This window comes from Heterocephalus glaber, unplaced genomic scaffold (genome assembly GCF_053883595.1).
Source record: "Heterocephalus glaber isolate CG9 unplaced genomic scaffold, H.glaber_assembly_v1.0 deba00001564, whole genome shotgun sequence".
Lineage (NCBI taxonomy): Eukaryota > Metazoa > Chordata > Mammalia > Rodentia > Bathyergidae > Heterocephalus > Heterocephalus glaber.
The window spans coordinates 2,134,489-2,151,181 of NW_028258351.1; the positions used below are offsets into that span (position 1 = coordinate 2,134,489).

Genomic DNA, 16,693 nt, shown 5'->3' on the forward strand with positions numbered 1-16,693 from the left:
TGTCAAAGCCTTGACCCCAAGCCATGTGCTTTTGCCACTGTGGTTCCTTTCCTCAAGTGGACTGTAAGCATGAATGGTGTCATTTTCTAGAGATGATAATTTAAGCATTTTCAGGTTTATCTGAGCAGTGTTTTAACGTGGATAGCCTAACTGTATTGCCCTTTACAGAATATGCATATAGAGAATTCTTACATGTCTTAAAGTATTAACTTTTTCTTTTAATAGGAAAATAATAATTTCTACTTTGGTCCTGTGCTCTTATCTTGACAAATTGTTTTCATAATAATAAAATCTAAGATCTCATGCTGTATCCTGAATGAGATGTTTTTGCATCATTGTCAAAGCATTCACTGAGGAGTGTTTAAATGTTATTGAGTGCAGTACCTAATAAACTAGTCTGGATAGTAGCCACAAGCTAAATTATTCTTAACCAGTGACACTGAATATGTGGAGAATAGGAGATACCTGATAAAAGAGCAATATGTTTTGTCTTTTTTTTTTCTTTTCCTAATTCTCTTCTCTTCTTTTCCTTTCCCTCATCTCCCTTTCTTTCCTTTCCTCTTCCTCCCTTTTTGTTTCCTTCCCTCCCCCTTGCTTCCCTCCCCTCCCCTTTTCTCTCCTTACCTCTCTCTCCTTCCCCTGGGGCTCAAACCTAGGGGCTTGCACATGCTGGTCAAACAGTCTACTCCTGAGCCACACTCCTAGCCCTGTTTAAAAAAAAGATTTTGCTTATCCCTGACAATTATGATGTAAAGTTTAATACAGAATTCTCTACAAAAAGTATTTTATCCAAAGCAGTATTAAAGCATATGTAAAATAAGTTATAATGCTGTTACTGTGACTTGATTCTTGTTGATAAGGTGGTCAAGTCCTAATATAATAAAGTAAATAATAATTGAAAATTATTTCTAATACATTTTTAAAAAATTTATTTAAAAGGGAGCCTGGCTTCTTAATACTTGGCAGAAACTTTTCCTTCATTAAAAAAATACTATATTTGGTTTACTTAGTGTTTCAGAAATTTTGAAAATATGCCAGATAAAATAAAACCAGCTATATTTCTTTTATCTAGCTAAATTATTTTACATACAAGATCTTATGATGAGTTTAGAACATTAACTGTTGGAATTTATATTGTGATACAATGATAAAAGTGTTTATACCATGATGATACAGAGCAGTAAAAGTCTCTAATGCACAATCTCTGTCTTCCAGATTTGGTTTGCTATAAATGTTTAGGTTTTAGGTCCTGTACCTTGGCTAGAGTTAAAACTATTCTTCTTGAGTGTTTGCTAGACAAATGTGTTTACTTTTCTGAAGCAACATTTTCTTAATAGTTTTAATTAGTGAGTTTAGCTGGTTATTTGTACTTTGTCTTATTTGGAAGCTTAAACCTTTGTCTTCAAGTTTACATATAAGGGAAAGAAACTATTTTGCTTAAGTTGATTGCTTTCAAGAAGGTATTTGTTACTAAAATCCTAATACATAATTATATGTATTGGGATAAAAATCTGCCACCTTTGATGAGGTAGTGGTAAAGATATGCAGTTATAGTTCCAACTCATACTTGTCACACCATTTATTTCTTCAGAAGCTACTTAAAAAAATATAAAAGGCTACTCTCATACACAGCAATTTAAGGCCAACACCGATAGGTTTGACCAAAAGTTGAAAAAAAATAATCCAGTGTTCAAAATTGTGACCTACATTTGTTAATGACATATGCAATATAATCCTTTTTACTATATTGTCTATTACTGTTGTAGGTAATTTCTGATAAAACTGAAGCATGGAAAATTTAAGGAAATTATGTTTAATCTAAAGTGTATTATAATATAATGGTAAAAATCAGAATACTAATTTTTGCTTGAATACTATCTGTTTATTGGATAGTTTTAACACAGTTCTTTCTATAAGTCGTCTTTTTTTTTTTTTTTGGTTTTTTGAGACAGGATCTCTCTATGTAGTTCAGACTGGCCTTGAACTCATTGTGTAGCCTAGGCTGGCCTCGAACTTGCAGCAATCCTCCTTCCCCAGCTTCCTGAGTGCTGGGTTTACAGCCATGTGGCACTACCCCTTGCTTACCACATTAGTCTTGATTATGAATGTATTTGCTCTTCAATATCTCTCATGTCAATTAGGTTATACTTTGGTGCAGATACATTTTTAATTGTGTAGAAACTACCAAGTTACCAAATTAAGAGTGTTTTTCATTTTAGGTGAACTTTGAAATCCATTTATGAAAAGAAATTTGTGTGAATATATGCATCATCTGAACCAGTGGGTTGCATATTCTAGCACCTACATGAGTTAAACAGTTTAAATGATTGAGCTAATTGAGAATAGGGGTAAAATAGTCAAATTTTTGAATGTTGGCAAATACTTCTCATTATTTTAAGCTACAGTAAGGCATACACAAAACTCAACTATGAGCCTTCAATTTGCAACCTTTGATAAAAATAGTTCGCCTTCTTCCTTCTGTTCTCACACCTCTCCAAACTCTCCAAAACTACACATACACTAATTTATGAGGGATGAGGGATGGGAGAGTGATTTAAACTCTTTCCAGGGTACAATTAAGTAGAGCTTTCTTTCTATGGGAAAGGCTTATAAAATGTATTTGAAAAGTAATGTTAAATGATCTAAAAAATCATCTTTCCAAACCACACTTGAGCTCAGTTTATCGTGTTTACTTTCCATCAAAATTTAGAAAAAGTATTCACAGTTAGCTTCCATAATATAAAATGTCTGTCTCATTAGCCATTGAAGAAGCATTGGTCAACAGGTATAATGTTGTTAGACTATGTAACTAATGGGCATGACCTCCCAAACAGATCAAAGACTAATCTCTTTTACAGTTACAAGATGGCAGAGCTCGCCTTGGGCCTTTTGGTGCTTCACATTGAAATTATTTGTTCAGGAAGCATGCCTGAGGGATAAGAATGTGTTTATATGGATGAGCAGGTAAAAGTAAAAGGTTGTCTTTTGACATTTCAACCAATCCCTTCCAGCCTTTGGTTTACTTAACATTTAGGCTGTTTGCTGGCAGGAGAAACTGGCTTTTTCACATATGCTGTATGTCATTTTAAATTGGGCATTGATTTTCATGCCAGATAATCACTAAGTTTACAATGAAGTCGATTCTGATATCATTAAAATGAAGTGTACTGGCTTCCTATCTTTTCTACACTCCTTAGTTTTTTTTTTTTAGTTAAATGTGATTCATCAATGATATAGTTTATTATTAATTTAAAGAATATTTTATATAATAAAAACATTTTAGAGTTAAATATATGACTCATTTCAAGTGCCTATTCTTGTTTTGTTTTTAACTTTCTGCTTAAAAGAATTCCCCTAGGTAAAATAGTGGCAGTATTTTAAAGGCCTTTTGGATTGTTAAAACATATTTGAAAATTTGCAAGAAATGTGTCGTACAGAAAAGTTCATTTATTTTGATGAAAAATAAAAGACTGAGTCATAATTTTATTTAATGTTGCTACATTATCTCTAAATATTTCTTTTATAAATAATTCTTCCTAGAGCAGCTGTTGTGATAGGAGCAGTCGTCTTTATAAAGTATCAGCCTGTCTGTGACATAGTCAATTTTGAAAACTCCTCAACTATTAGATCTGACAAAAATAAAAGTCAATTTATTTTGAGAAAAATACTGTTAAAGAAGAGAAACTGCTTTAGTTACATTTTGAGAGGTAGATAGGAAATTTATATATATTTTTCTCAGTTGTGTAGAATTTGTAAAATATTTCTTATATCTAAATGTTACAATGTACTTTATTAATGAATTTTTAGATTTATGTAATATTTGGCATAGTGTGACAGTATTTACTATTTGTTGCTTTTTTAAAAGTTTGCTTTACATTTTAATTATAAGATTTTAATTTAGAAAACTTCTAGGAGTTCTTTTGAGAGAATATAAAATAAAAATTTTTACCATTTTGAAAGCTTCTTATCAGTAGTGTGTTATTGTTTTCTTTGCTAAAGGTGTTCTTTTGTTTAAAAAATTGATAAAGTTACAGGTTACATATTTCTTATCGGAAATGCTTGGGACCAGAAGTTTTAGGTTTCAGATTTTTTAGGATTTTGAAACATCTGTATTATATACAATGAGATATCTTGGGATTAGGACCAAGACTAAAAATGAAATTTATTTATTTTCCTACATACATTATCCACATGGCTTGAAAGTAACTTTATACAGTATGTTTACTATGGTACATTTTAATTGTGCCCTGTCACATAAGGCCAGGTGTCTGTGCCCCAAAATTTCAGATTTTGGAGCATCTCTGATTTCAGATTATGAATACTCAACCTGTATAGGCTACACTGAAAAGACTGATCAATTCTAATAAATTATCTAAAAAGTTGACAATTTCCCCAAAAAGTGCCTTTACTTTTGTACTTTAGGCTTGTGTTACAAATATATACATACCATTCAGTATACTATCTAGGAATAATATATAAAGGATATCTTTTAAAATTGACTAGATGAAGGGAATAATTACTGCTGTTTCACGTTATATTAACTATTTGCTAGGAATTATAGTAAATTTCTGTGAGCCGTCAAACTAGCAGTTTGTGATAGCAAGTGAATTGCTGTCATTAAATTCTAGAACCTTTTTTTTTTAACTTAATTTAGATTTCTTTACTCATTTTGTTTTTAAATAGGAAAAGAAAGGCACAAAAGATATGACTTAACCTCAGGTCCCTCATAGTAGGTGTACAGTGTTAAACTCTAGAGTTTCACTCTTAAGAGTTAGCTCTTGAGTCAGACCTGGATTCTTATCAACCTGAATTATCTAATCTGTAAAATGAATATCTACCTTGTAAGATTGCTGTAAGGGTTAATCATTGCACTGTGCATGGAATTTATAGGAGCCCAGTGATGTTCTTTTAAAAAAATATTTTTATTAAGATCTTTGGTTCCCAGCTTCCAGTTTGACTGCGTAGCCAGCCCCTATTGTCATAATCTTTTCCTCAATAAAGCCAAATTTATCTTTTTTTTATTAAATTCTTTTATTGGTACATTGTAGGTATACAACACAATTACATTTCTCATTGGGAATTGTACCTTTACATAATGCATCGTGGTTCTTATTTTTTCCCCATTCCTAGCCTTCCCTTCACCCCCTCCACCCTTCCCTATTTACAAAGACTTTATTTCCATTTTTTCCATTTCTCATGAATTTTCCTTTCCCTTCTTTCCTTTTCCCTGCCCCTCCCACTACCCCTACCCCTTTGGACCTTTTCTTCCTATTTTGCATTATCTTCTGCCCAGCAAGAGAAACCACCAGCAGTGTGAAGAGACAACCCACAGTGTGGGAAAAAATCTTCACCTGCTCTTCCTCAGACAAAGGTCTACTATCTCGAATCTATAAAGAACTTAAAAAAGATCAGACCTCCCAAATTTAAAGACCCAGTCTGAAAATGGGCATCTGAAATGAACAGACATTTCTCACACAAAGTAGAAATAGCAAATAAATACATGAAAAAATGTTCAGCATCACTGGTCATTCAAGAGATGCAAATAAAAACAACGCTGAGATTCCACCTCACTCCAGAAAGAATGGCTGCTATCATGAAATCAACCAATAACAAATGCTGGTGGGGCTGTGAGGAAAGAGGAACCCTGCTCCACTGCTGGTGGGAGGGTAGACTGGTGCAACCACTGTGGAAATCAGTATGGAGATACCTCAAAGAACTAGGACTGGAAGTCCCATTTGACCCCGCTATTCCACTGCTGGGTATCTTCCCCAAAGAATTAAAAGAATCATACCACAGTGATATATGTGCGCCCATGTTCATAGCAGCACAGTTTGTAATAGCTAAAACTTGGAAGCAGCCCAAATGCCCATCAACTGGAGACTGGATAAAGAAAATGTGGTTTTTTAATAAAATGGAATACTAGTCGGCCATAAAAAATGAGAAATTAGAGACATTTATAGCTAAGTGGATGCACATTGAGGCGATACTCTTAAGTGAAATAAATAGGACACACACACGAATATTTCTCTGGTGTGAGAAACTGAAAGTGTAAATATGGACTAAAATGTATAATAGGTAATGTGAAATAGGAAGACAAGGGGCAAAGGGGAAGGAAGTGGGAGGGCTAGGGGAAAGGATAGAAGGGAATGGGATTAATATGAGAAAATGGAAAAATGGGAACAAAATCTTTGTAAATAGGGAGGGCTGGAGGGGTTGAAGGGAGGGCTGGGCAAGGGTGAAAAATAAGAACCAAGAGAGACTATGTAAAGGTGCAAATTTCCAATGATGAATGTCATTATATTGTATACCTAAAATGTACCAATGATTAGAATGAATAATCGATAATGCAAAATAGAAAATTTATCTTCTTTATCAAATATGCTTGTCTTTTTTTATCTTTTCTGGGCATATTATTGGGTTTCTCTCAATAGCTGGAAATTCAAATTTTTTTCTGGTTTTTTCCTCTTTAATAAGACCTACTTCTGGGCTGGGGATTTCACTCAGTGGTTCTGCTGCCTGCTTTGCAAGCACAAGGTTCCAAGTTTGATCCCTGGTACCAAAAAAAAAAAAAGACCTACTTCTGTTTCACAACTTAAGTCCTGTAGTTCCATAATGTGTTACAAACTGGCCTGTCTTCTACTCTTTTGCCTTTCCAAGTCAGGCCCTCATTACTCTTGGACCACATTCATGTCTTCATTTCTCATTTCCATTCACTCTGTACACAGTAATCAGTGTTAACACTTTAACACATTTATTTGATAACCGTTTGTGTTCATTTCTTCTTTGTTCATTGTAAGCAATTGGTGGCAGAAATCTTTTTAACTTGCCTTTATAGTCATGGTACCATCCACAGATGGCCTTGTACCCAGTTGAAGCTGCAAATATTGAACTGAATTCATTATTTTTTCAGCTATCAAAACTTTCTTCTTCCCATTATATCAAATTTTCTACTTTATGTTATATTTTTAATGTTTCTGCATCATTCTTGAGAGCTGTTTAAAACTAGTTCCCTTTTTGACTCAACTACTTTGAAAAGTCTAGAATTATAATATAGTCACCTCTCAGTATCTGTGGGGGACTGGTTCCAGAACCCACTGTGGATACTAAAGTACTCAGATGCTCAAGTCCCTTACATAAAATGGTGTAATATTTGCATAAAATCTAATGTACATCCTCCTATGTATTTTAAATCATCTTTAGATTATTTCTGATACCTCCTACAATATAAATGCTGTGTAAATAGTTGTATTGTTTGACTAATTTTTTTAAAGTCTGTACATTTTCAGTATAGCCACAATTTTTTTCCTTAATGTTTTCTATCTGTAATGGATTGAATCCACTGATGTGGACCTCTCCAATGTGGAGGAACCATTGTACATTATTTGTTTTCACTCAGAACTTGCATTTTACTTTTTAAAGCAGAACTTTTTTTAAACAGGAAAATGGTTATTAATTTACATTTGTATATTATATATAATAGATTAGTATGAATTGTTTGTTGTATGTATAAAGGTAGCTCACTCTTGGGGGAAGATGTGTTTTAAAGATTTATTAGTGGAGACTTTGAGACACTGTTTTATATCAAATACATTAGTACTTGTTTCAACGCTGGATGACAAGTTTGTTTAGATCATCACTGAATGATTTTGTATGCTTTGATTCTTTCATATGTCATTTGCTGTGTATGAAGTTACTTGGCTTTTATGGATGAGTTTTATTGCTTTTTTTTTAAATTTTTTATTTTTTCAGTACTGGGGATTGAACTCAGGACGTTGAGCTTGCGAGGCAGGCACGGTGCCACTGAGCTAAATCTCTGGCCCTTATTCCTTTTATTCCTTATTCCTTTTTTAATCTCTGAAGATTTACTAATTTTTTGCCTTCCATATGCTAATAAACTTATTTGGTGAATTTTTATTTCTATTACTGTATTTTCCAGATGTAGCATTCCTATTTGAATTTTTTAAAAAATAAATTTTACTGACTGCTGAGATTCCTTAAAATTTATTCATTGGATTACATGTTTTTGTTACTAAATATATTTATTACACTTGCCTTAAAGTCTTTGCTGTTCTCACAGCTGCCCTCCTCATTAGTTATTATTGACTACATTTTTTTCCTTCTGTTTACTAGTAATTTTTATTGTACACTAGATATTGTGGATGGTACATTATAGACATTCAGGATTCTATTTTCTTCTGAAGAATATTTGTTTTTTGTAAGCAGTTCAATTAGTGTCATGCACTTGTATGGGCATGATCTAATGATTTGTTAGGGAGCATCTGGGAAAAGCTCAAGGTACTCAGTCCTCAAACTGTTTCCCCTGTGGATCTGTCAGGAGGGTTTAATTCTTTATTGGAGTTGGTTTAGAATAGGCATTTCTCAGAATTGTGGTGCTTATTCCTAACATAGCAGCTGGCCTTTCTGATGTCTCAGATGGCTTATGAGTTAAGTTTGGCTGGTATTTTAGTGTTCCTTGAATACTTTAATCTCTGTTCTACTATCAACTGGAATTACTAGATGGTCTTTGGTAAACCTTTCTTAGTCACCCCATCCACATGTAACAATAAGACCTTCAGCCAGGAGCTCGCTGACCTGCATATGGACTGTGTGAGGTTGTTCTCATGCTGCCCTTTGCTTTGTCTCACCAGTTCCAGGAAATACAGATGCTCTAAACTTTGGTATAGAGCTTCCTGAATGAGCTCTATAATACAGCTGTTCTGTAATACACCTCAGTGCACTGAAGTTGGGAAGTTGTATCCACAAGAGATGGGAACACTTACCTTATGAATTTCCCTTCTCTGAGTTGCTATCTGCCCTTTTTCTGTTGAAAATATTTGTCTCATGTACTTTGTCCAATTATGTGGTTGTGTAAGGTAGGAAGGAAACTTAGTACTAGTTACTTTATCATAACTGGTATGGAAATGAAATTATTCTTGTAAGTATTTACCATTTTTACATATGAAAAGTAGCACTTTAATATTCTTGGTTATTAGTGAGGCATCTTTTTTCCTTTTTGTTGCTTTCTGTAATTGTTTTCCTTTAGAGCAAGTCATCTTTCTGGGTTTATAAGCTATTTATACTTTTGCTATAAATAATTATTTCATGTACCTTTCCATTTCTTTTAGAATTTTTATCTTTTAAAAATTATATATAGGGGCCGGGGTTGTAGCTCAGTGGTGCTGCTCCTGCCTGGCAAGCTCAAGGCCTTAAATTCAATTCCTGGTACCAAAAAATAAAAATTATATGGAAAAATTCTTGTACATATATTCTTGCATATTTTAATCTGTTTATAGATTTTTGTTTTTTACTTTAGAAGGTTTTAGCTTTCAGGTAGAGAGATCTATCAAAATTTTTCTTCTGTGGCTTTTGTTTTATGGTCTTTCACACATCAGGATTATAAAATACTTGTTTTCTTTTTGTATTGGGAATTGAACCCAAAGCTTTCATGCTGAGCTATATTCCCAGCCATTTTTTATTTTTAGTTTTTTGCTGTTCTAAGGCAGAATCTTGTTAAATTGCCCAGGCTGGGCTAAAACTTTTTTTTTTTTGGTACCAAGGATTGAACTCCAGACCTTGTGCTCTCGAGGCAGGCGGTGGAACCACTGAGCTAAATCCCCAGCCTGCTGGGCTAAAACTTTTGATACTCTTGCTCAGGCACACCCCCACCCAGAGTGCTCAGATTACAGGCATTTGCCACCACACCCAGCTAATATCCTATATTTTATTAATTGTAGGTTTTCAAGATAACTTGAATTTATTTTATAAGTGATATGGGATCCAACTTTATGTTTTTAAAGTGGTTCTTTTTCAAAAGTTGTCCCTAATACCACTTATTTACTAGTTTATCCTTTTGCACAGATTTAAAATTCTTTTATTATGTATCAAATAAGCAATAGTCTTTTTCCAGACTCTGTTTTGTATTCCAGTTTTCTCTATATCAGGTAACATATCAGTATCAGTGTTTAAGTTGTTTGTCTGTTTTGCGAAAAGTTCTTGTTATGTAGTTCAGAAAGGCTTTGAACTCACTTTGTAGCCCAGGCTGGCCTTGAACTTGAGGCAATCCTGCCTCAGCCTCCCAAGAGGTGGGATTATAGGTGTGCACCACCACACCCAGCTAAGTAAGTATTTTTTTAAACATTTTAACAAAAAAGTCATTCTTTATTGTACAGATTTTTAAAAAATTAACCCTGGAGTTGTATATCCAGTTCAATAAAACTTAACTAACAATTCAATTTACAGAAATTAGTTTAAGGCTAAGGATGTTATAAAGTAATGTTTCATAATAGTTTAGTGTCTCAAGATCTTATAAACTTGGAAATATGCAGGTGACACATCTGAACACAGGGTTCACAAGCTGCAGAGGTGGATCTTTCAGCCCTCTAGTGATACATAGGCTTAAGTTTGAATCCCTACTCTAGAAGGAATGATTCAGATATTTAATAATAACCCTTCTAATCAAGAATATTTTTAACTTATAGCTGAGAAAGATTTGAATGCTACCAAGTTGTAAATCACCCAATGTAGTTTGTTTTTAAATGCCCTTCTTATATGCACACATGCATATACAAACATGGACAAGAAAACATATATGGCATACTTACAAGATGGATAAAATATTGACAATAATGCATAATGGAGGTACATTAAACATTTTTCTCTTTATGTATAGGTAAAATTTTTCATAATAAATTTAAAAAATAAAATTAACAACCACAGAGGCCAGATAAACTTTTGCTTAAAAGAACTAGAAAACTGGATGTTTTAGATATTGAACAGTAGGCACAGTAGGACTGAGACTCCTGAGAAGAAGAAACTAAATTAGATGAACCTCACATTTGCATCAGATGGTTGCTTAGAGACCAGGCCACAGTCCATGGTATAGGAAAAATAACCTAAGCAAAGCGTAATAGTCTTACTGAGATGAGGAGACACAGTTCAGGAGACCATGGCAACAAGAATTTCCAAGACAAAGTACCAGAAAAGGATGAGTTGCATAAAGAGAAATCTACAGGTTGGCACATATATGAGAGGAAGCTACCTAAGGCCAGGAAAAGGAATAGCAAAACAATTCCTTGAGTTCACAAAAGACCAGGAATAGTTTGTGTTCACACCAGTGCGGGGCGGGGGGGCGGGGGGGAGGTATTATAAAACATGGGACATTTCATACAGTCAACAGAAGATTTCACTCTTGTACTGAGAATGAATTTGCCCTAGACTAAAGGCTGCTCTGGACCTGGCCTAAAAATATTTATAAGTAAATCTCAAAAGAATCTATTGATTCCAAGGAACTTACCTTCATTTCAGAAGAAAACACAGGACTGTGTAATACAACAAAGTCCAGTAACTGTTGATATAATATTAACAATGTCTAGTACCTGAATTCATACTTAACAAACCTGCAAGGAAAAAAATATAACTTCTACTATAGAAGAAAATCAATTTTTTTTTTTTTTTTTGGTCCTGGAGATCGAACTTGGGTCCTTGCACTTGTGTAGCAGGCGGTGAAACCACTGAGCTAAACCCCTGGCCCTGAAGAAAATCAATAGTAGAATCAGAAATGCCAAAGATTTAGAACTAGCAGATAAGCTATGTTATATGTTTTATATTCCACATGTTCAAAGAAGATAAGAGAACATATTTTTTAAAATACCTTTATGACATTTCTAGATATCAGAAATATAATATATGTAACCAAAAGTTCACTGAATGGGTTAGACACTGTAGAAGGAAAGATCAGTAAACTTGAGCACAGAAATAAAAACTATCCAAAGTGAAGTACATAGTGTGAGGGCCGGGGATTTAGCTCAGTGGTTCCGCCGTCTGCCTCACAAGTGCAAGGTCCGGAATTTGATCCCTGGTACCAAAAAAAAAAAAAAAAATTGAATGTGAAGTATATAGTGTGAAAAAAACTGGAAGAAATGAACAGAGCATCATTGACATTTGGGGTAATACAAAATGGCCCAACAAAGATATAATTGGAGTCTAAGATGTTGAACAATGTGTAGAGGCAGAGCCAAATTTTAATGTTAAAAGAAGTCCTTTGGGTAGAAGGAAAATGATATTAGTTGGAAACTTAAATCTGCACAATGAAAGAACGAGTGCCAGAAATGGTAAATTGTTGGGTAAAGATGGTATCTTTTAAAAGAGAGATAACTTACCAAGAAAAAAGGGAATTGCCAGAAAAAAGTGGAATATGAAAAAAGTATAAAGATCAATTAAAAGTGATGTCCTAATGTTAATTTCTTATTTTGACATATGTACCATAGTAATGTTCTATGTTAACATTAGAGGGAATTTAGTAAAGAGTATAAACAAACTATACCATCTTTATAACTTTTCTATAAATCTAAACCTATTCCAAAAGTAAATGCTTATTTAGCCAGGCATACTGGGACATGCCTGTAATTCCAGGTACTTGAAAGGCCAAAGCAGGAGGAGTGCAAGTTCAAGCCTAGCCTGGGCAACTCGGAAATATACCCTGTCTCAAAAATAAAGGTTGAAGGCGGGAAGTGGCCCAAGGGTAGAGTGCTGGCCTAGCATGGCCTCAACTCCCAGTACCTTAAAAAAAAAAGTTTATTTAAAAATAAAAAATAATAGACTATTTAAAACATAAATAATCAGATGTATTATGGATTTATAGCTAAACCCGTGTGTAAAACTAAAAAGTATGGCACCCATATCACGAAAGACAAGAAAATGCAATGGAAGTAAGTATATTATGGTATAGCTCCTTCTACTACACATGACTCGGAATAAAACTATTTTAACGTAGACAGTGGTAGGTTAAAGATGAATGTTTCTAGAGCAAACACAAGAAACAAAGCAAAAACCAAGATAAGTAGTTAAAATCCAATAGCAGAAATAAAATGGAAGCATGGGGGAAATTTTTATTAATAAAAAAATAAAAAGCAGGTGAGACAGGAGAAAAAGGTAGCAAAATGATATTCTTAAACCCAGACATAGCAGTAACAACATTAAATATAAATGGGCTAAACATCCCAGTTAAAAAGCAGAGATTAGGACTGAGAGCATGGATCAGTGATAGGGTGCTTGCCTAGAATGTGCAAGGACCTGGGTTCCATTACAGGGAGTGGAGGCAGAGATTACTAGACTAGATAAACATAGAATGAACTATTCATTTATTTTAGCATGGATGAATTATAAAAGCGTTATGCTAAGTAAAAAAGACAAATGATTTCATTCTATATGTTAATACATATTCACATGCAATTCTAGAAAAGCCAAAAAGCAGATTTGTGGGTTCCCTGGGTCAGCACTAGAGGAAGGAAATCAACTGAAAAGAGATAGGAAATTTTTAGCTGTGATGAAAATGTTCTATATTATGATTGCATGGGTGAGTTACAGGACAATATGTTTGTCAAAAGTTATCTACTCATTCACTAAAAGTGAATTTTATTGTGTGTAAATTAGCTCAAATGATTGATATCATAGCTAATTAATTATATGCATGAGAGAATTAAAGGATGAATAAAAACTTTTAATAAAATGAAAAAAATCAGTACTAGAAAACAAAACACCTCTTTAAAAATAGTTAAAAAGTTAATATGATTTTTTAAAACAAGCTATAATTGTCTCTACTACATTTTTTTTTAACTGTCAGGTTGAACTAAAGCGACAGTACAATGACCATCATTCAAAATTGAGAGGACTTTTACCTGGCCGCCAATGGTATGAAATTCAAGCATACAGGGCCTTAAACCAGGCCCTAGGTAGGTAAGGAAAGTCAAATTTATTATAACTGTTACTTCTGTCATCTGCAGCCAGGGCCACATGTAGAACTAGTATTGCTGTTTTTAAAAAAATAAAAGTGGTAAAATTCAACCTAACTAGAATCCTAAGAAGATACATTTTAAATGTTAGATGTCCCAAGAGCAAGTTGAAAAGAGTAAATAGAATAAATTAGAACCAAATTTTAAAACTCAACATTTGCTCAAGTTTAAAGAAATTTTATGGTTGGTTAAACAATGAATGGCATGCAAAGGTGCTCAGTAAATGCTGGTTAAAGGAAGCTCACCAACAAACCAAAAAGTATTGTCATGTGAACATCAAAACCCAGGCTGTGATTTCACAGGTAAAAATCATTCATTCTTCCATCCCAAAAATGTCAGGGAACAAAACTGAGATACCAGCCAGTGTGAGGAGTCATTCTATTTACAGAGTCTACTTTTAGTCACTGAAGCTGTGTAGAATCTTTGTATCTGTTAAATTATGTTTATCAAATACAAACAAAATCTATTACACTGCCCTGTAGGGTCTTGAAATTGCATCTTTTTTTTTTTTTTTGGTACCAGGGATCGAACTTGGGACCTTTTGCTTGCAAGGCAGGTGATGGAACCACTGAGCTAAATCCCCAGCCCTGCATCATTTTTTAGTCTTCTTCAATGTAAAGAAGGCAATTGATGGGAAAACATTTTTCATTTTAATATCATTTGTAAGGTTTAGATAGTTTAAATCTATACTTTCCTGCTGGGGATTTAGCTCAGTGGTCCCGAGTTCGATTTCTGGTACCAAAAAAAAGGTGAACCATTTTTCTCTTCTCTGTTTTGTTAACTTCAATACCTCAGATGTAGGACGCTTTAAACACAAGTCAAAGTGAAGCCGAAATAGGGTGACATCCTGACTTTGCATTAATTGTAAACACTCTTTTATGGCACAGACAATATTCATCTTCTTTCCATCTTGTCTAATGTTATATGATCTGTTGCCTTGGAACCTACAGTCTACCTATAAAAGTACCAAAATACAATGTCATATGAAATTTACATTTTTAAAGTCTTTGTGGAGAAACTGAACATTTATATTATTATTCTTTCACTCAAAGTCTATGATGGTAAAGGAATAAAAAGTCAAACCTAAAAAGTTACAAAGTGAGAGAAGGGGTAGTAGCAGACAAAAGAGATCATTAAAATTTGAATACCAGAAAATAGTTGAGTGATTTAATGGCTTAGCAGCCAAGAGAAAGCTGAAATTTAAATCTATAGAGATGAAAGTTAAAAAGGACCTCCAGATTCATTCTTGGAAAAGCTTAGGACTTAAGGCATTCTAAAGTGTCAATGAAAGTAAGGTTAAAAATAGAAGTATTGGTTGATAGGTTAGTATAAGAAGCAGATGGACAGCCCCACTCCACCCAGATTTACTTCTTGAAAGGCTGAACCAAAGAGTCTGTATTGTTCCACACCCAAGGAAGAATTTATGATGGAAGTTAATACATATTATATATGGAAATTCTGTATACTGAATGTGAGAACTCTGTTCTCTTGTTTTCTCAGCTCTCTGTAGGCTAACAGTTATTCATCTCTCCTAGACCTAAATATGTAGACCTAAATATTCTTTTTTAGGGAAACTGACTAGTCCATAAAACTGCCCACAGAGTGGTCCTATTGCTTCCAAATTACTCTGCAGCAAAAACCTCCCAGCCTGTAAGCTTTCCGCATATGTACAGAGTTGCCAGTCAGTGTTTTAATGCCTTACTCTTAGGGACAGTCTTTGCTGGATATTCAAATGATGTCTCTGACATAAAAAACGGTCCAAAATAATGGCAAAACAATTTGAACAAAACAACAAAAACAGGGTAAAGAACTCTAAAGAGCCGGACAGTATGTATTGTAGGATTTGCAGCATGTAGGAATATAAGATTACTTCCTTAACTTCACTAAAGAGATCTACGATAACATCACATTTAAATGTGAAGATTGAAAGTTTTCCTTTAAGTTTAAATTTTTGTTTTTCAAAGCACAGTATTAAGAGATAGAAGGATGGGCCGAGGATTTAGCTCAGTGGTGCCGCCAGCTGCCTCACAAGCACAAGGTCCTGAGTTCAATCCCTGGTACCAAAAAAAACGAAAGAAAGAAATAGAGGACTAAATTAAAAATTTTTTTTTTTTAAATACAAGGACAACTCATATGCAGAAAATATTTCCAAATCATGCATATCAGGATCCAGTAGCTATATTTAAAAAACTCCTATAATTTAACAGGAAGAAAAAATGTACAATTAAAAAGTGGACCAATACTTTGAATAGACATTTCTCCAAAAAGAAATACACAAATAGCCAGTAAATACATAAACAGTGCTCAAATTATTGGCCAATAGGGAAATACAAATCAAAACTATAATGAAATACTATGTTATTATTACAATTTAAAAAAAAGATGTACAATAACACATGTCAGTGAGGATGCAGATATTGGAATCCTCATACATAACTGATGGTAATGTAAATTGTGCAGCTGCTTTGGAAAGCAGTATGGTAGTTCCTCAAAAAGTTAAACATAGAGTTATCATATGACCCAGCATTTCCACTCCTATGTACATATCTAAGAGAATCAAAAACATGTATTCATACAGTAACTTGAACACAAATGTTCATAGCCACATTATTTGTAATGACCAAAAAAGTGGAAATTATGCCAATGCCCCCTGACTAAATGGGGAAACAAAATGTCATATATCCATATAAAGGAACTTCAGTCATTAAAAAAAGAATGAAGTATTGATACATGATATGAGTGAAACTTGAAAACATCATGCTAAGTGAAATAAACCAGATAGAAAAATGTCATGTATTTTATGACTCTAGTTAAATGAAGTGTCTGGAATAGGCAAATCTACAGGGACAGGAAATGTATTAGTGATGGCCAGAGGTAATGGGGCATAATAGGGATAACTTGGG

At 33.8% G+C, this 16,693-nt stretch overlaps 1 protein-coding gene across 2 annotated transcripts in view; it reads left to right on the forward strand.

Annotated features, from left to right (window-relative positions):
* Brip1 (BRCA1 interacting DNA helicase 1) overlaps positions 1–16,693 on the forward strand; it is a 143,009-nt gene that overhangs the window by 109,609 nt on the left and 16,707 nt on the right. For both annotated transcript variants that reach the window (XM_021248691.2, XM_087191448.1), the window contains one exon: positions 13,622–13,734. In XM_021248691.2, the coding sequence (XP_021104350.2) occupies positions 13,622–13,734 (113 nt within the window). The remainder of the gene's footprint in view (positions 1–13,621; positions 13,735–16,693) is intronic.